Source organism: Camponotus vicinus, unplaced genomic scaffold (genome assembly GCF_025532165.1).
Source record: "Camponotus vicinus isolate PSW18456_S1 unplaced genomic scaffold, iyCamVici1.0 SCAF_7, whole genome shotgun sequence".
In the NCBI taxonomy this organism is placed as follows: Eukaryota; Metazoa; Arthropoda; class Insecta; order Hymenoptera; family Formicidae; genus Camponotus; species Camponotus vicinus.
Window position 1 is genome coordinate 3,754,854 of NW_028141979.1, and position 21,713 is coordinate 3,776,566.

The following is a 21,713-nucleotide window of genomic DNA, read 5'->3' on the forward strand; positions in this document are numbered from 1 at the left end:
TAATTTTAAAGCATTTCTTTTTCTCTTTTCTTTTACAATTATCGATATATATTTTTTTCAAAATTATTCAATTATTTTATGCGAGTTTGGTTTTATCTTATACAACAACATTTCGATAGTTTAATTTTATTTTAACTTGATATATAAAAATACATTTTGATTAAAAACCGCTTTAAAAGATTATAATTTGCGGTTCGAGATATAATTACACTTATAATTTTACGTGATTTAAAATACAAAGAAGTAAACTATACATATATCCAAATTGTAAATATACATACATATTAGGATATGCTATACATAAAATTATAAATTATATATATATATATATATATATATATATATATATACTTATTTATTAATATATATTTATATTAATATATTAGTATATATTAATATATTATATTAATATATACTTTATATTTAGTATGCATATATGTATAATATAATAAAGATTACGTAAATATAATTAATTATATCTATATAAATATTAAATCTGCATTACAAAGAAAGCCAATACATAATGTAAAAATTACTTATAATATAGTTAAAAACAATTAAAATATTATTAACAGTTATATGAAAATAATGATTAATTATGCATATCAATTTATAAATCTTATCTCAAACATTCATGCTGTATTTTCGACTTCTAAGTAGATCAACGCATATTATACATCTTTAGATTTTTAATCGATGAAAGAATGAAGAAATTCTACCTGTTTTTCGATCTCTGACCAGCGTGTTTGTATCTTGCGTTCAATATTGAAAATCATTGGTTCTTGAAATTCTTTTCTAACGAATTTTCTTATCTAAAGGAGAGTATTTTAACAATTATCAATAAATGATCATCAATAAATGATTTTGTAAATGTCGCATTATCATACAGACACAATTTTATTATTGACAGAATTTTAGAACAAGATATGTCGAAAATTATATATAAAATATATAACATGTACAAATTGTTTCATTCGGTATTATGAATTTTTATGGTAGTGAGGCTAAAATAAACATTTTTTGACAATAAATTTATGTTTGGAAATTCATAATTTCCGCGATAACAAATAAATGATATTTTCAATCTAAGTTGATAAAGACAATCTATCGAACGCTACTATGTATAGATGCATATATTAGAGTTCTGCACGAGCTGTAAGCTAATCGATCCAAGGAATTTCTTTTACATACTAGTTGAGCAGCAGAGAGAAAAGTGCAAGAGAAATTTTTTTTCACATTTTTATTTTAATTATCTTTTTGTTTTATATCAAAAAAATACAACAGTTGCTCAAAATGACTAGAAAATGACCCTAATTCATCGTTGCATGAATGGTAGGAATCAAAAGGCGGATCATGTTTCTATTGACTCTATTGAGCATCTATTAAGGCCCTAGACTGTGTGGAAGTATCATTTCTAGACTGTCGCGTTGAAATTATGAATTTGCGAATCTAAATTTATTATTAAAAAATGCTTAATTTTAACCTCTCTACTATAAGAATTTGTAACATCGACTCTGAAACACCATGTATTCGAAAAAATAAATTTTATAATTTAACAAATAAGTACGGAATTTTTATTCATTAAAATTACCTCGCCCAACTGTCCCTTAGAATACACATTGTTAATTATAACAGTTAATGCGGCAATCTCACTGATTCTCCTATTTCAACAAAACAATACATTTAGAATTAATTAATATTTATAATTAATAACAACAATAAATTTTCGAATCTCTGTATATATATTTTTATGAAATAATATCGTTACCCCTGTACAATGTATGTGAAATTATTTAATATGTCTTCAAGTATATTCGTATTTCTCGCAAGAGTAAAAAGGACAATATGAGCAGTTAAGGCATGAGCTCGCTCTGTTGGTTTAGAGTGATAAGCTACATTAAACATAACGTTAAACAATTGTATCCGCAAATAAGGAATTAGTATTCTAGAATTTTCAACATAAGTTAGACATTTTAAAATCATAGGATCAATTTCTTTCATGTTACTAATAACTTGATTCCATGTATTATTATCTGCGATTTTCAAACCATTACAGTATATCCACCTCTTCCATCCAGGTGAAAATCTACAAAAGACAGTTCAGAAAAAAAATAAAAATCTTCTAACGAAATTGTGTTATTAATTTCTTTAGTATTTTAATAAATAATAATTTTTAATGTTATAACTAATTTCTCGAACATATACATAAAATAAAAAATATTCCTATAAAGAATCAAGTATTATATAAAAAGAATTACTTGTTTTCGTCAGGATTTATCAGATGCCGACGCAGATGCCAAGAGGCCATTATTTTACATGAATTATCATCTATAATACATTTCCACTTTGTAATTTCTTGCTTTAAACATTCGATATCATCATTATGGTTTTCAAACAGATTCCACCACGGTAAAAATTCCGCCTGTTTTATCACTTTCTAGTATTGGAATAAAAAATATAGTATATCTCTTTATTTAATCCTTTCACATTTAAAGAATAGATATTATATATATGTGCAAAACAAAAACACATTTTTACTAGAATTTTATTTTAATAAATTCATGACGTTATAGCATCAATTATTATTATGTTATATACAACTATTATATTAATCAAATTAGCCGATCTCTTATTTGAATAACTGCATACGTATTTTATATCCAAATGTATCTACATTATTAATACGTATATTTCAGTCTATATATGACTCGCTCAAATATCAAGTGGTATAAGTCAGAAAAATAAAAGTTTGTGCAGTAAAGACTTTTGCATTTTCTTTTATATATAAGTATACATATAAATGATTTAACTATGTAGATTCGATTCATTTTAAAAACAGACGATTTCAATGTAGTTATATGATGCAATAGATCTTATTATCTGCATCTGAAATCTATTAATTGTTACTGAAATCTATTAACGAAATCAAATTTAGATAGTCTTGTATCACTTAGTATCTGGATATCTCATATATCGATGACTAGATTCTCTCATATATCGATGAATTAGCTATATGCTCAATTAATTTTTTTTAAATCTATTGCATATCAAATATCGATTTTAAATTTCAAATCTGTAAAATATCTCAATCTTTATAAAACAAGTATTTACTAAATGTATATACAAGTATATACAAGTATTTATTTAATATATTATTATTATTTATTATATATTTATTAAATGGATTATTACGAGCTATACAATGTAACAAAATTATCTTAAAATTATAAGCCAATTTCTGTAAAATGTTTGCAAATTTTTAATACTCGCCGTAAACATTCTATTGCGCAAAAAATTAATATAAAGTAGATAACTGTTAAAGTATAAATAATATAAAGTAGATAATTGTTACTGTATTCTATAATACTCTAAAATTGAATATAAATTATATATATGTATATATATATATATATATATATATATATATATATATATATATATACACAGGGTGTTTCAGACCACCCGTACCACCCATTTAAAAACTAGAGAAGTGGTTATTTAAAAAAAGTAAAAACATTTTCTTTATAAATCGGGTGCGCTCTATCGAATGGTGATATTTTCAACTTCTGGTTCCGGCCGGAAATAGGCGATTCAGACCGGAAGTGCATTTTTTAAAATGAAACCCCCTATTTTTTATTACATATTCTTGTAGCTCATCTCGAGGGCTTTCCAAAACACTATAATTAAGTTAGATTTCATTAAGTACTTTCCGAGTTATGAGGCTTGAAATCATTTCTTAATTTTACATGAACCGTAAAATATCTTGTAAAATATTCATTTTTTGATTATCTTCCCTTAATACTTTTATGTACAAAATAATGAGAGGAATCAATTGGTGTAAAGAAAACACATAATTGTTTCGAAAGAAAAAATGCAATTGTTAATCGCAAATTACATTTTTTTTTTCAAAATAAGACTTTTTTTCTTATGAACAAGGGTTCGCAAATGAACCCCCTTCCGAGCTAAAATTCGAAAATGACCAAACACCCGCAACGCTTTATTTATCTCTCAAGAGAGGGTGATAGGTAACGTCATTTTTTTTTTCCCTGAAATACAGCCAATTTTCAATTGTTTCCCCAAACTTTAAGGGGCCTCTAGCTCGGAGGGGGGTTCATTTTTGGACCCATGTTCATAGGAAAAAAAAGTCTTACTTTGACTTCTAGAATACGCTCCTAAAGTTTAGTGCATCATGTCAGATACACCCTGTATATATATACACATACAACATTGAATATATGATAATATAAATTCTAAAGTCTTATTATTTTAGGAAAATAGCAATATAAAAATTTCTAAATTTATAAAACATGACTATTTAAAAAGGAAAACGTATAAACCATTTCAAATTTCTGACATTTGATACATAAATAAAGTTAAGTCAAAATATATAATTAAATTGTTTCTTTTGTTTTTTTAATTATTTATGTGTTTAGTATTTTTATAAAGTCACTACATATCTATTTTTCAATTATTTCACTGTTGTGATATGAAATCGTTGTATTAAATTATAATTAATTAGCTTAATAGATAATTTCTTGATAACATTTATTATGTTTACCTGGAGTTGAGGGTAATAGTACGAGAATACGAAAATATTCGACATAAATTCAAAAGCTTTGATCATAGGATACCATGCTATGTAATCTCTTTCCTTTGACAAATATTTCGCAATTTCCCAAAATACTGAGAATTTAAGTTTCTTCTCTACCGCAAAATGGAATGCATCATCGATGATTTGTGCTCGATTGAGAACATGTATATTCTCATATTCTTTAGAATTCAAGTATCGCCCAATTTTTAGCCAATTCTCAGTATCATAATAGACGCGATAGTACCCTGTTATACAACAAATTTTTGTCGGTTATTAGAATCTTATAATTGATTTATGTTGATTAAATATATTTCGAAATATTTTCTTTCTCATATTTATTATTTAAACATAAACTTAGGTTTAAACGGGCAATAAGAGCTAAACGCGGATGGTAGTGCGTAAGTTCAACGAGAAATAAGTTTTCGTTGAAACTTATTTGTGTGCACAGGGCACAAATTTTCTTGGTACGATACCAAGCCCGTTTAAACCTAAGTTTATGTTTTAATACACAGAGCCTAATTTCTTATAGTTATTTAAATTTTATTATTTAACATAATAACGGTAGAATTGCGCATCATAGTAAGACAAAAATATATCGATTATATTGCATTTGATGAAATTTCAATATTATCATAGTATATTTTCTCATATCATATATGATATATATATCATATATGATAATTGAGTAAACTTAAAAGCTCATATGTTTAAGGAATTTTGTATAAATTCAAAAATTAGTATTGGCTACAAACATAATGTCTACATTATGTTTAATATATATGTAGACAATATAAGTGTGCTTATCATTCAATATTTACCAACTTGTTGTAAATTGAAAATAATCCACAGATCTTCTTCAAGAAAGAATTTAATTTCTTGAGGATGCCATGGTGTTAGCCAAGTAATATTTGTCCAAGTTATAGTAAAATTGAGTTCTGACTCCGTGGTATAAGTAACAGGTATATAATATTGTTTCTCATCCAATTTGTTGGGAAATCGTATAGATATAGTTACAGCATTGCTAGAATAATTTCGCATCACCTCTAATACGGAAAAACAACTCTGCGTAGCCCATGAATCTATTATACTTTTTATATTAAACTCTAATTTGTAATTTAATGCGTTCATTACAGATTGCATAGCGTTCCATAAATGACTGGAAGTTGTTGCGTTAGGCTCACTGAATCTATAAGATTTAACATGGCAATATTAACTCTATATGTAAATGATCAATATCATAAGAGAGAAAATCACAATTTATATAATTTATTATCATATTATAATTTATAATGCAACTTCCATACAAGTATTAACTTTTAAACATTAATATATTTATTAATATATTTATATGTATTGTAATATAATATATAATAAAAAATCTAATATATAACATATAATAAAAAGTCTATATTCTTTATTAACGATGATTGAATAACTTTTCATAATTATTAAATAATGAATTTAATTTTCACATTACAAAGGTTAAAGCTTTAAACTGTACATATATTTTGTTTATATTTGTAAAACTTGATTCTTAAAAAATTATTTAATTTGAATTGTTTGTAATTTATAAACTATCAGTCTCTATCTCATATATTTATTAAGAAAAACTCTCAGAGTTGAAATTCACTCGACAAAAATTTCTAAATATAAAATAACAATATAAATCTGAGTCTTTTCAAACATCTATGACTTTTAAATAATAACATAGGAAATATATTGCACAAAATTCTTATATATTAAAAAAATTTCTTTTCTCTACGATATATATGTATATATATTATTACATTACATTATACTCACCGATTATTCAAATATATGTCGATACCTTTTGAAAATATATCAGACGACAATGTTAATTCTAACATGCGCCATATAATGGAACCTACGATAATTGAAATAAAAAAAATAATTTAATATACATATTAACAAGCTTTTATCGCAATGTGTTTAAGTTAATAAATATATTTTTAATTTAAACTAAATAACAAAATGCTTGTGTAGTTAAATCTAAATAAGCTAAAAAAGTGTTAAATATATTCTAAAAAAATAAAATAAAAAAAATTATAATAATAGATAAATAACGAATGATTAAGAATATGTAAATATAATAAATTAGACTTTTATAATTAATAAGTTTTATGTTTCCTGATTTAGGCGACTTTTTTAAGTCAATGTATTGCTTTAATTAAAAAAAATAAACATTAGAAAATTATACAAAAAAATATACTAAAAAAAGTTTATTTCAAGAAGTTAGATATTCTTTTTGTTATTGTTACCGCAAAGATTATAATAAAATATAATAAGAATAAAAATATAGAAATTTTGACAAATAAATTTGTTTATGTAAATGATTTCCCACTTCTTGTGAAATTAAAAACACTCAGAAATTTATAATTATTTAATTATTTACTTATGCATACCTTTGTTGTGGGAAAGAGAGGAGTAATAATTTTCAGGATAGCTATTATGTTCTGTAGCAGAATTTATAACGATATAAGTGTTTAGATCGAGTAATTCATATTGAACTTGAACTACAAACAAATCCATCATCCAGAAATTTGGCAGAGCCTAAAATCAATTCAATATAATCATAACTATAATTAATCAGAGAGAAAAAGCTTTTAGTACATATAAAAACTAGCATCATAGTATGTTAATTAATTGCTAAAAAATGTTAAAAATAAAATTTGTATGTGTGTAAATCTTTTCGTAATAATTTTCATATATAAAAATATATATTTATTTCTTATAAATTCCTTTTATCAGATTTATAGAAATTTAAAAGATTTGGATTATCATTATTTTTTATATTTAAGAAAATTTGTAGAAATATTTAGCAATTGTGTACAATGCTAAACTGTTAATTGTTCTGACTGCGTATTCAAATAGCGTTAGTGATAAAATAACCTTCTCGATGATATATGTTTCCATATATATTTTAAAACCTTCGTTTAACCATTGATCAAACCAATAAGATGGATTCAACAGATTGCTCATATATTTTTGTGCCATCCCACGTGCTATTAAGTGCGCAATTCTCATTTTGCATGTGATAGGATCTAAATTTTGATCGTAAATGATATCTGCTTCTCTAAAAGTCATTATACATGATTAATACATGAAAAATTTTGAATACTAATATAATTTTACTTCAGTAAATTTTAATATATATATATATATATATATATATATATATATATATATTTTTAATATATACATATTACCTGTAAAAAACAAATCCCAATTTCTGTTTGACTTCATCTTTTAAATCCAAGGTAGGTATTGCTACATGATCCACTTTCTTTTCAAACAAAACATAAGTCTTTTCAAGGACACACATCGAATTATTTTGTAAGTATCTAGTAATATTTTCAACAATATACAGCGCAAGTTCCATTTGCGATTTCAATTGCGGTCTGCACAACATGCTAACAGTTTTGTTAGTCACATTACTGATCCGATGATAACCAGTTACTATTAATGCTATACTATCTATGGGCATCAAAGGAGTCGTGTGAAAATATGTCCACGTTATATTATTAGGCTTCGGTTTAGATACTTGTATCGGCATATTTGACAAAACTGTGTATTGTCGATGATGGTTTATGGAAATATTAAAATAAATTCTCAATTCTGGGTTGTTCCAATACGGAAATATTTGCTGTTTTTTTGTTTGAATATCTGTTGGCATTACCCTATTGCATTTTAACATTATGCTCAAAATAATTATTACTTTTAGATAATTGCATATTAAACATACAATGCACAAAGTATTTAAGAGTTTTGTTTTCATATTTTAATATACTTCTACTCACCATATATCTTCTCCTTCCTTTATGGGCAAAATTTCAGAAGAGTTTGTTGTAAAATTATTATTAAATAAATCCATTTTCAAAAGATATATACCAGGTAACAAAACATCGTCAAAGTCGAGCATGACAACATTGTTTTTTTCATAATTTGTTGAGTTAATTCTATAGGCCATTTTACTACATAATTGTATTAAGTCCATTCTTAGTATAATCCATGAATTCGATAAATGAAAATTTATGTGTTGTGTTGCAAACATAATATGAATAGTGATTACATTTTCACTCATAAGAAAAGGCGGATCAGTGCGAAATGTAACTCGTATTAAATAATGTAATGGCAATATAGTGTCTGCCAAATTGTAGTTCAATGCATTGCGCCACAGGACATCCGATTTTTCATCATTAGTAGGATTCGCTATTGCCATTGCGGCAATGTATATTAAACTACTACTTAATAATAGCTTTATGAATTTCATGTTAAATTTCTTTCGGATATCTATAAAAACGTTTCTTTATTAGAAACAAGATATTTACAAATTTTATGCGAATTAGCTTCGATTTTTTTACTTTTGTGTGAAAAAACATGCAAGATAATTTATACTAATGCTTAGCAATGCTTAGTAAAATAGGATTAATTACAATAATGATAAAATTATTATATATTATTAATAAATATATAACATCACATAAATAAAATTTAAATGTACAACTCTCATTTTTATAAACGACATATAAAATATTTTCCTTGAATTTGTATATAAGAAGACACACACATGAAGGACGTAATTTAGGTAATTCCAAGGACAACACAATAAATATAATTTTTATTTCTCTCAAGTTCGATTATCTTCAATATTTCTTCTAGTATAGTTATATGTTTTTGTGTCTTGCATATTATGTATTCTCTACGTACACAAATTTTAAAAATCTTAATCATTTCTTTAAATATGTATGTTAAATTTAGGCCTAGTTCCACAATCCAGTTAACCCGAGTTTAAGTGGCGAATGGACCAATTCAGGACCCAGTTTAACGTATTAAACTCGGATTAACTCGATTTGTGAAACCGGCCCTTAGAGATATAGAAAAATTAAAAATGTATGAAAGATGAAGGGATATTTCCAACAACTGGATTTTATATGTGATATGTATGTTTACTAACATGGTATCTTCGAAGTTTATACGTCCTTCTTAAACTTAGTTTAGAGTGAGAAATATATGAAAAACGAACGATACACAATAAATATGTGCCGAAATCAAATTTATTTGAAACTTTGTTGATACAACAATTCAAATTAAATGTAAAAAAATGTTAAACGAACATTATATTAGTTTTATATTAGTACATGTTATAGTATATTTTGGAACACATTTTTGGAACTACATATTAATTTATTGCTCATTCTTCATTTGCGTTCGTTATATTTCCAACTTAACATTTTCCATGTATGTAACATTAGAGAACATCGACTTCATTATAAAAAAAGTGTTTTAAGAACGAATCACAAGCAATATTAAACGTTTAAAATAGTTTTATAGCTATAATGTAAAACTGGACACATAATAATTTTATATCGTCAAATAAAACTTGGCTTAGATTTTCTACTTATTAAAATGGTCAAATGATGCTATTACATTACATATCTAAATGTCTTCATGTTAGCCACATATATGCAGATAATGAAAATAGTACTAGCAATAAAGAAGTATATCAATTTAAAATTGAAGAGAAATCATTTTTAAGATATAAAATAGTTGCTTGATATTTCACACATTTTTGTACGCATACATTCAAAGAAAAAGAGATACATAAATTAAGTATTTTGTTGAATATTTATTTAATGTCTTACCTTATTTGGTGATCTAGTTACAGGTTTAATATCAAAAGGCTGAACATTCAACCGCGATCTTATTGCTTTAAGAGACTATCATACACTAACGGCGCTGTTGCTTAGTTTATAAACATGCAAGATATGTAGTGTCATGTAAATATCATTTTGATTATATATAACGTAGGAATATCTTCTCATCGACAAAAATCAATACGTATATTATACGTACTTGTTTAATCTTTGTATTTCGTTTGACCGTTTTCATATTTATTAAAGTTTTTATTTATGAAGGCAATTTTTTTGGAAAAACATTCGTAAGAGAAAATTAATTTCGGAATCATTTCTCTAAAAATATATATATGTATAAGATAAAGATTCTATATTTTATATTATATATTTTCGTAAAGAATTATCTTTTTTAAGAACTTATTGTATATATAAAATAAATAAAAGAGACTTGCTTAAAAATATCGCGCGTAATTATTTGAGATGATTATATTTCCCATGTGACACTAATTTGTGCGCAAATTAATATATTGGTTCCGTTGGTATATTCGCTACAACTGAAGAGATTTCTGTTCTTCCATATAGAATTAATTCTAAATTAATTGGCTATAAAAAAGTTGGGAATGCCATTCATCATCATAATAATATACAATTGCTAATCAATAGATTTATAAGATGTTAATTACAAATAGATTAATCGTTAACGTAAAGCAATATGCCAGTTAATCCTGATATTGAACGAAATGCTTTAGTCAGACGATTTAGATAGATAGAATATCTCTCGTTTGTGAACTTATGAATTATAAAAATCGCAACTTTCTAAAAGAAATTACAATATTAAAGTAAAGCTTATCTTTCGAATATATTTCGAAATGTGAATCTCTTTCAAATTCTAGTTATATTTCTCATCGAACAGTGTTTTGCGGCATTTCTCAAGGTTGTGTTCGAAAATCTGATAGAATAATGTTTCCCTATGTTGACCTATGAAAACAAAAAATTTCTTGTTCCTTTTGTTCTGATTGGACGATCAAACGTTACTTTATTTTGGATAGATTTGCATTATGCCTGGATTATTCGCGCGATAATCATAATAAACTGTCAAAAATTTTCGATAAATTTCTATTGTTCATTTTCTCCTTCTAATTCACGAAAATAAAATAATAATAATAAAGTAATTGTAGTAATATTAAATATTCTTTCGCTTAAGAATATGTTTAGTTAATTTTTCGATTATTAATGCAATTTTAATCAGTGGACTGACTAACAATAAGTATTTAGCTAGAAAAATTTTTTATAATAGTGCAGAGTTAACAATATTAATCGTAATTATATTTGAAAAATTTGTTAGAAAGTAGATAAAAATATTCTACAAGATTTAAAAAAAGTAGCAATTATTCCAATGCTTCTAGATTTGTTAATGAAATAACTACTTTTATTAGATTTCATTGCAATGCTATAAAAAAAGATAAAAGTGAATATTATTATGAACATTATTACATTGCAATATATTATACTCACTGACTGTTCAAATATATGCAATAATATATATTTTAAATTAAAATAAATAGTCTCAAAAAAAAATACTCCTTTCTTTCTTATGACGTAAGTTACTCGATTGCGATTTTCAGCTCATCATATCAGGGAAGATCGAGTGTACTATTCTTGCCATTGAACGCGCGAGATGAACATCCTGGAGCATTCGCGGTCTTTTGAATTTCCATCCGCGCTGTAACAGAGCGCGGGAGAAGAAAGGAGGTGTGTGGAGGGTAAATAATCATCGGTCGTTACGCGGGGCAAGATAAAAGACCATGCCGCTCGTCGTTAGGCTCTATCTTCGGGCCCGAGATAGATCGACGCAACGTCGCGTCGGTTTACGCTCGTGCCTCCCCTTCTTCTGCGCCCCTCTCGAATGAAAAATAACACTGCCACCCCCTCGAGAGATGGATACGTGCACGCGCGCGCGCGCACACGCTGCTCGTTCGCGCTGAGCCGAGGACCTTGATGGAATGAACGAGTGGAAATTCCATTATTCGAGCACACTCGACCGTCCGACTGGCGTTATCTAATGGATGAAGGAAGCGAGTACTCTATACGCGATAATAGTCACTCGAAGCTCGTAAAAGTTGTCGAACGGGATGGCAGTTGACAGGATCGAGAGACGAGCGGAGCTCATAAGCTTAATCGCTTAGCGTGTGAAACACATCAAGATTACATAAATATCAATTGTACACGTCCAAGCGCATCGTTAATCATAATCATATTATTTTACTTCATTACATTCGTCAGTATAATTACCGAATTCTTGCGCAAAAAATTATGGACGTAACGAGGACTGAAAGGGTCGTCACGTCTTCCATCCATGCGAGAATTGCTTATTGAACCTTTATGTGATATACACATATGGCATTCCTCGACCGAAATCGATTACCGCTTCCATGATCCACGTAAACGTCGTTGCTTTCAAGGAATCGGCTTTCGTTATTCGACCCCCCGTCATTCCTTTCCTTTGATGTATTTCCACGAAGGTATAAAGCTATAAAGCTACATATGGTCTTCGTAAAAGCTCGGAATTCGTGTATTTACGTTAACTCGTTGCACAGTACGAGTGCACATGCTACTGCTGAATTTTTCAGGCTCTAAGCAGAAACGAGAAATTTGAGGAAAAGAGAGAAAAAGCCAAAAAAAAAAAAAATTAATAAATAAACCTAATAAAGATAGGTATCATGAATCTGAGGGCTTTTTCGTAATATTTATTAAATGAAATTTTATATATTAAAGAGTAAAATTATTTGTAATATTAAATCTGTCTGTTGATAATTTGTGCGATTATTTATTTCACAGATAAAGAATATGAAAGACAGATAAAGAATATGAAAGAATATATATAATTCAAAAGCGCAAAAGAAACATATCATCTACGCAGATTTGTTGTAAAAATGTGAGATATGAATGGCTCACAATTACAGATTATATTATCTTTCAATGACGAAAGACAATAAAACTAGATGTCTTAAATATTTTTATACAGAGAAAAAATACTTTTAATTAAACTGATTCGGCTTCGTAAAAGTTATGCCACAACATTATCCAACAATATAATCATTAATATTTAATAATTATATAATATTTGAATCGATGATATATTTATTTTCTCAAAATTAAAAAAAGAGGCTATTACTTTTATTATTGAAAAAATCGCGATGCTTACTTCGTTATCACATCAATGCTAAACGATTTCATCCCAATTTTCTTCCCATCTTTTTTACAATAAAGAACGAGATGGGAAACAATAATTGTGTGAGAGACAATGATGACTCCATTAGGAGGAAATGGAGCAATCCGGCATTTGTTTTAATGAGTGTATTATTCGACGGAGGGCCGAAATCGCATAATAACTTAGTGCAAGCGGCGTGATAAAAGTTTTTGTTTAAAAATCGATGAGAGTGAACGGGGGATTGTGCTCGGGGAGTTCCGGTAACAGGACGCGGCAAAAGTTCGACTATCACCAGCTTACGCGCGAAAGGAATCGAGGAGCAGTCTTCCCCGACAGCAGATGGTGGTGAATTCCTGTACGTTGGTATTGGAAGAATCGCGTAAGAGCAGGAGACAGTTGAAAAATACTATTTTTCGCCCTCCTCCCTCTTTCCCTCCCCTAGAATTGCATTGTCGTTAACGGCAAATTTTCGAACTTTCTCTGAAAATACGGAGAGATACCATCTCCCGCGAACCCCTTCGGCTCCGTTTTCTTATATCTCCGCCTAGTCCTTACATAAGGACGCGCTGTTTAGATGATTCTTTACTTCGTTTTCTTTTCTTCGTTTGCTCGCATTTTCATAATCGTCCCTTTTTTACATTTCGCAAAGAAGACAATTGTTTATCGATTTATTATTCTTGTTTGCCTTATCGATCCCTCCGTTTCTAATTAATCTTTCTTGCGGCACTGAATAAAATAAGAGAAAACAATGTGAAAATATTAGCATTGCAAAGTCATTTCTCTAGATAACGTAGCAATATCTACAATATGAACAGTTTGACTAAATTGAAATCCTTCATGCGAACGGCTGTAATACGCGAGCTTAAAATGTCGCTTGAACTAACGTCGCTTCCTAAGGTGGCTATGAGAAGGGTCATAACCACGCTGTTCCGACCATACATGATTCTCGAGAGCATGGTCATCTTACAGGGTGTAACGTCGAGCTGTCGGAGAGCTCCGAAATTAGTGCGCACCACGTCAAATGCAGTTTACAGTGTAAATGGACTTTAGGACAGAGGATACATGTTCGATCGATATAGCCTGCGGTCAGTACACTATGCACTCCGGGTAAATAGCCAAATTTCCAGTTGCGCATTCGTTACAACGATTAGGGAAATTAAACCAGAAGATAATTGTGCGAAAGGAATGGAAATGAGATTACAATTGTATCGAGACATTTCTCCGATTCTATTATAATTAACAAAATAGTAATATAATATAATATATAATACGTAGCCATATAAACGGAAAAAAATCTGATATAAAATACGGTTAACGTATATATGTTATTTTTGCATATTTATGCAAGGATAGAAAAATACCGCATCTTGTTTTTCATCGATACTGCAGTTTCCATGAAAAATTTCCCAAGGTATTCGATAACTTGCGCATAAAACGTATCAATACCGTATCTCAATATTATTCAAAATATAAAAATTAAAAAAAATATCAGCAAAATAAATATAGACTGTAATCCAAAATACAAGGAATGATTAGATAGAATAATAACTAAAAAATACAGATATTGATTTAAAATGTTTCTTATATATAGTGATTGTATAACGCGTTGTGCGTGATTGACTGCTAAATAATTCGCGCAACAAAGGATAATCGACAGAATGGCTGATATTCGCCAATTCGCCAAATATTAATTTGCCACGTCGCGAAAATTTCAAGTGAATCCATTAAATTATCTCAGCGAAATATGTAATAATAATCAAGCGCGGAAGATTATAAGAAATAAATGCCAAGGAAAATAAACCAATAAAAATTTTAGAAAAATTTTAATTGGTACAAATATAGAAATATATATATATATAATGATATTAAATTGTACTATCGGGTATTTAGATTGGATTCGAGAAAGAGAGAAAGAGAGAGAATCTACGATAATAAATTGAATGCTTCTGCAAAACACATAGGAGGATTACGCGAACATCGGAATTTGGACTCAATTATAATAAATTGCTGTCAAGTCATTAGCAGCTGTTGAAATAATATAAATTTAACTTTTAATACTTTTTATGTTTTACTTTTATGTTTCGAGAAAAAATGAACTTATTTTTCGATATTTTGTGATAAAAATTGGTTTATGTTTGTTATGTACAGTCTATTGAAAAAATATTCGATACGAAGCACTTGTTATTTTGTGCTATTATTTTCTCGAAAAAGCGGAATCTAAAATCACTAGAAAATGTTTTGAAAATTTTAGACAACGAATAGTCAGACGTAGAACATGCTCGCAAGATAACGAACAATTAACTGTGTGCTTAGAGCGCCTTCTCGATAGGCGAATCCGGTGGATTTGTATTTGCATGCTTATCACTAAGCCTCCGAAGTAGATTGTTCCTGTATGCGCATTTACCGCGGTTCGTACGATAACGTACAGGCTCTTAGCGATAGATAAATTTCGACGGATCTGTTAAATGCAGCGAAAGTAAATTTTGTAGCAGAAATTAAATGCTTGTGTATTTTAGGGAAAAGATTTAATATTATATATTCTCGCAGTGTATTAAAATCTCGCATATTTGCACTCTTTATTCGCAAAAAATTATTTATTCTTTATTTTCTTGCATACTAGAATACTGCAAAAACAACGTAACGATAAACATTTCGAAAAATTCGACAAGTTTGAACTATCGTCTTTTAAAGCGCAAATTATTGTTTTCTTTGATGAAATATCCTTTCCTCTCGCAAATTTTCTTTATTGTAAAAGAAAAAAAATAAAAATTAGAAGAGAACCGATCAAAGTAACGAGTCAAATATGATACTATAATATTTTGGATAAATTAATAGAATTAATAATAAATTAATAAAATTAATAGAATTAATAATAAATTCATAAAATTAATAGAATTAATAATAAATTCATAAAATTAATAAAATTAATAATAAATTCATAAAATTAATAATATTAATAATAAAATTATTTTTAAATCATATATTTTACTCCATGAATAAATTATATTTTCGGAAGTCAAGTTACTTAGTCGCTTATTACAATATGCAATCCTAAATCCTGAAGCAGGCTTTAAAAGTTTCTCGTATTATGAAAAAATTACACGCAGACCGTAATCTATCTTTAATGTCCGAAATGCGTCAGAGGGTAATCGAATCTCATTGGTTTCTGATTTATTCACGAGTGTGGCAATTTATCAGCATCCCACCAATTTCGAATCCATCTTCGTTGTCTCGCGCGCGCACGACACTCGTATCGTAACAAGAGCCATTAGATCCTACGCATTGGGATTTCAAGAGCCGGACGGAGTTTTGCGCTGTTGTCGGAAAATAGCGCGTGCATTCCATCGCTTGATGGAGTGCACTTACGTAAACGCACGCAGCTGCGCCTAATGGCCTCCTATTTACTGGCGTAGCCCTGCGCTAATTATGCCGTCTACACATCGAAAGGTTTGATCGGAAAATAGGAAAATGCCTGATCGCGTTTTCATCGTAAATCAACACAGGACTAATCCCGGGATTAAAAATATTGAAAATAAAATACTGACATCCAGAGTCGAGCGATATAGAAATGTCAGAGGAGCGTTTTATGAGATATATATGTCACATCTTAAATATAAAGATACAAGTATACGAGCGAGAAACAGCGCGAATTCATCCTCCCGATTAAACTTGTCGCTTTCTCGCGACGATTACGAGGTGTGTCTGGTATCCCGGATAATATTTACCGGCGATCGAAACTCGCAATCAAGTTTCGCAATATCGATGGGCGAGGAAACGAGACAATTGACCTGGCTCGGCGGCTGCGGCCTCAAAGTTTGCTCTCGCCTCGCGAACAGGCACGCGTTCGCCTATTGTATCAGACGGATCCCTTCGTCGGACGATGGTAGCTAACCTGGGGGCATATTTGAGTTTCGAACACGTGCGCGCGCGAACCGTGATTAATTGTCGCGGTAAGAACGCTGCCGAGCGTTCTTCGCATTCCGTCCTAATTTCCGAGCGAACGTCGACAAACGGCGCCGAAATTTGTAGCCATCGACGAGAAAAGTTTCGCTTGGCATTCGTGATTGATGAAGTAATGGCGTTAACAGCGATAATAAGGACCCACCCCTCTCGACGATTTGATTTGTATCGCGCAGCTATCGATTATCTTCTCGCGAGCGAGAGATATTTGTCTCCTTCCGTGAGGAATAATTACCTGTCGAGATGTAAATAATGGTCAGAGTACGAAATTTGATGAGATCAAGAGCCGTTAAAAGACTTTAAGAACGATATCCATATTCGATTATCGTTTGATGAATAATAAATTTTGTTATATATACGTATATGATTGTCCTTCCTCACAATCGATCATTTCACTCACACAAGAATTAATCATACATTATACATATACTTTTTAAAGAAAGTAGAGATTCTAGATTTCCAATAATATTTTCATTATTTTCATCATTTTCCCTCTTTTCTTCCTGTTAAATTTAACAAAGAAATAAAAAATATTATCCAACACAATCGACCTGGTAGGTTTCTAAAAATTTTGAAATTCGATAACCGATATTCCCTGACGATCATATACGATGTTATAAGATATCACAATCCCGGTAGCATCGAATATCATAGCGGACAACTAACGGTGTCCATCATCGTGCCACTCAACCATGTGTTATCCACCTTCTCTGCGAAAAAGCGAAAGACAGCGAGTTAGCACACATTTTCAAAGTAATGGGAACTTTTATCCTTTTTTTATCGCACGGATAAATTTTCAGAAGAATCTAAAACTCCGCACATGTGTACGTCGAAAGGAAGCAGAAGTTCGTTGAAAGTCGGGTAATACAACATCAACGAGATGTAAGTCGGAAAAATATAAATATGTATAGTTGGATAGAAAAGCAGGGAAAAAATCTACGGTTACGTAACAGCGCAGTTACATTTATTAAACGCAGAGTCGGCCTCACGAAGAGTGCTTCAACTATCGCAATTAGTTTCCCGCTCGTGCCGTCCGGGTAATTAACTCTTGTAAATGAAAGTTTTATTAACAGCCGCTCTCTCTCTCTCTCCTCGCGGATTGCGTCGGTACGAATAACTCATCCGGCATAATAAATGCTCTCTAAACGCGTAAGTACGCTTAAACGCCGAGTCGTTTGAACATGCGGCACAACACGCGCAAAAGTGATCGAGTAAATTTAAGTGGTCGGCCATACACGCGGAAGCTCCGATAAATATCTCTTTTATCCCACTAATTAATTTCCAATATATTCAAACAAAGAGAGAGTGGGAGAAGTAGCATGATATTACGATCGATTATTTAAAAGCTATTTGTTTGAATAAAGAAGCGTTAATTTCTAATTTTCGGACTCGAAATATCTAAGCGACTTGTATTTTTGCGTTAGCGCTCTTACAATCTCATCATAAATCGTATGTAAGGTCAGTTTTGCATACCTATTACGCAGGTGAATGATAAAAGATAAAGTCAAAGTGGCTTTCCAACTCATTAACATAAGATTAACATTCATCGTTGAGGTCAGAATAACTCTGCAGTCACGTTATTCGCGTCCGGCAAGTCGAGAGTTAAATACGAGCGTGTATCCAATTTTCCTTAACTCGGTGAATGATTTATAAATGTTCCATTAAATCCAATTATCTCTTTCTATAAATATAGAAATAAAAATACGCAATATGCTTCAAAATAAAATATATTAAACGATAAAGAGGAAGATGGAATAATTAACTACTTTAAAAATCTGTGCAAGAATAAAAAATTTGGAATAATTAACTATTTTAATACTCTGTGCAAGAATAAAAAATTTTCAGATTTTAAGAAAATTCAAAAATACATCGCTCTTTATAAAAGCTAAAAGTACCGTAAAAAAATTTCTTTCCTATGCATAGCATTTTAATTCAATTTACACTTGATACCGTAGCAGAAAAAATACCGATTAAATTTAAATGCATCTGTAGTTGTTTCTAGCTACAGATTGAAAATTCGCGAGCCATCGAGCGGTCGCGATACGACACGAGAGGGGAGAGAGAGAGAGAGAGAGGGAGAGATAAGGGCGAGAAAGGAAGTAAACGTGATCGTAGGTATCGCGAATGTCTGGCACAAACGGCTCGTGAAAACGAGTTGAGAAACTCACCCTGCGCGCTCCCGGGGACTTTCGAAGCTCCGGCGGCTGTCGACAGCCCGAGGGGGTGCGAGAGACGAGGGTAACGAGGCCCGTAACCGAATTTCCAGATCGCCCGCGCGCCCCCCCCGACAAATCCCACCCCTCCTTCCGGGGACGCGCGCCGCGATCCCATTCTCGCCAAGTGGAGCGAGAGATTATGCATTGAAGCCGCCCCTCATCCCAAGAGCGGAGAAGTGCCACTGATTGGCTGAGTTTCGTCGACGGCGTGCTCTCGATTGACGGAGACCATCGTGTTCGCGAATCACCTGCGGGCGATGCAGGGATCGGAAATTGCGGATTCGGAACAAAGAGAGCACAGTTTTAGAAATTGGCTAAATTTTATACATCTCTAATTACAGCGAGACGCGCTTCTCTTTAATTTTAATAATTTAACTTTCCTCGTCTGTTTTAATTTGTTCGAACAGAAAGATTGGATCTAATTTTCACCCTTTAATATATAAAGACCTGACAAATTGCTCGTAAAACTATCGACTCGTTTAAATCGACATTCAATTTAACTACTGTAGTTGAAATTTCTTTTAAAATTGTATAAAATATATAAAATTATGAGTGATTTGTATGCAATTATCTCTAACGAATACTTAAAATATCTGTGATAACGACATCGCAAGCATCCGCATCTGCAAAAGTTTTCGTCGTGCTTCGTCGGAGTTTCTCGACCGTTGTTACAAGATTTTTGGCACCAGATGGTAGACACGCGCGACGCTTTTTCAATATAGTTTCCGAACACGAGTCCGGCAGTTTTCTTTTATTTTTTACGATATTTTTCAACGCCGTCAACACCATCCCTCTCCGTCCCGCGACTCATCCGCGCGCGAACGAAGATGAAGTGGCGTTCGATCTTCGTGAACCGAGTTATACCGGAAATTCGATGCTCAGCACTTTAGTCTCGCCAAGCCTCCCCCTCGAAGGACGGTACGGGGGAAGGAGATGAAACCCCCAAAGTTCGCTACCAGCAATTAAGGATCGCTCCTCGAACATCGAGAGCCACCCGATCGGACACCGCGGAAGCCGCAGGCATCCTTAATAAGGATGTCACGCAGACAGGAGAAAGATGCTTGGCTCAAATTCCATCCGTGACGCTGCATGCTTCAACTCGCTAAATGTTCTTATTTTACCCAACCAACTTTTCACGAAATATCAAGATGTAATAGCTCTTTTAAAATATGTCGTAATGTATTAAAAAATACACCCAGAAAATTATACGTAAATGTCAATAACTTTGCGCAATTCACGTTACAAAAAATATTCGATAAAACAATAGAAGGATTAAACAATTGTTAATTATATTCGAGAGTTAAACAGAAAAAATACTAACGCTATTTTCCCGCTATTAACTTTGGAAACGAAAACGATGTCTAGGGGAGACGGTCGATGAAAGACGAGCGATTTAAGTTCGATTGTTTCCTCTCGATGCGACGGACGTTGCTCTTGCACGGGAAAGCTACGAAAATGCTCTTATCGCAAAGAGGATTTTCCTAACACCGTCCGCCAAATCTTCCATGTCGAGCGTGCATGAAGGGTAAGCATCCCCCTCTAATCTTCGTTTCTCCCCTCGCTTCCCTCGCTCGCGTACGCATACATCGCCGCGAGGCATCCCTGATCTCTTCACCGCTCTCGATCGCTTCTCTTCTCGAGATGCTTTACAATTTATTCCTTCGCCGATAGAATCCGAAATGAACGGTCGGTGGTTTCGCCAGATCTTACAAAACGACCGAGTAACGATGACAAATCGTTGGAACACTTTGCTCCAAACGATTGCGAGAACTTCGACTTAGAAGTGACACGGTGGCCCGCAATCGAGCAGTCTTGCAATTTCCGTGATAAAGTACCGTAAATTTTCGTGAAATAAATGCTCTCTTGCCGTGTGTGTACATTTTTTTGTCGAAAAATTGAAAAATGATGTTTATTGATGAATATTATATATTTAAGAGAGAGGAAAATATTCATTGTGAGTAAATATTTTTTAATATTGTATTTTTTTCTGTTCAATCTAATGCGATTTACAATGAAAAAATATAAACAAAAAAAAATAGTAAATTTTTACAAAATGTAAGGGACTTTTATAAAAATACATT

General features: G+C 30.9%; 2 protein-coding genes across 6 annotated transcripts in view; both read right to left on the bottom strand.

Moving 5' to 3' along the window:
* Window positions 1-21,713, bottom strand: part of Cad87a (cadherin 87A) — a 207,240-nt gene that overhangs the window by 76,497 nt on the left and 109,030 nt on the right. The gene's annotated exons all lie outside the window — the stretch shown is intronic.
* LOC145974460 (aminopeptidase N-like) lies at window positions 460-10,473 on the bottom strand. Its single transcript, XM_083104302.1, has 12 exons — window positions 10,255-10,473; window positions 8,410-8,902; window positions 7,819-8,289; window positions 7,502-7,685; window positions 7,015-7,162; window positions 6,395-6,476; window positions 5,410-5,777; window positions 4,559-4,836; window positions 2,259-2,437; window positions 1,769-2,086; window positions 1,592-1,661; window positions 460-812 (listed from the first exon to the last, which is right to left on the bottom strand). Exons 2-12 carry the CDS (start codon window positions 8,880-8,882, stop codon window positions 690-692), a joined length of 2,694 nt encoding a protein of 897 aa, XP_082960428.1. The 5' UTR covers window positions 8,883-8,902; window positions 10,255-10,473; the 3' UTR covers window positions 460-689.

Excerpts from the sequence above, each read along its gene's own strand:
- LOC145974460 (XM_083104302.1), bottom strand. The coding sequence starts at position 8,882 with ATGAAATTCATAAAGCTATTATTAAGTAGTAGTTTAATATACATTGCC. Across the intron at positions 7,163-7,501 it reads AAACATATATCATCGAGAAG|GCTCTGCCAAATTTCTGGAT; the intron begins GTTATTTTATCA and ends AATTGATTTTAG. Across the intron at positions 1,662-1,768 it reads TTCACATACATTGTACAGGG|GAGAATCAGTGAGATTGCCG; the intron begins GTAACGATATTA and ends TTGTTGAAATAG.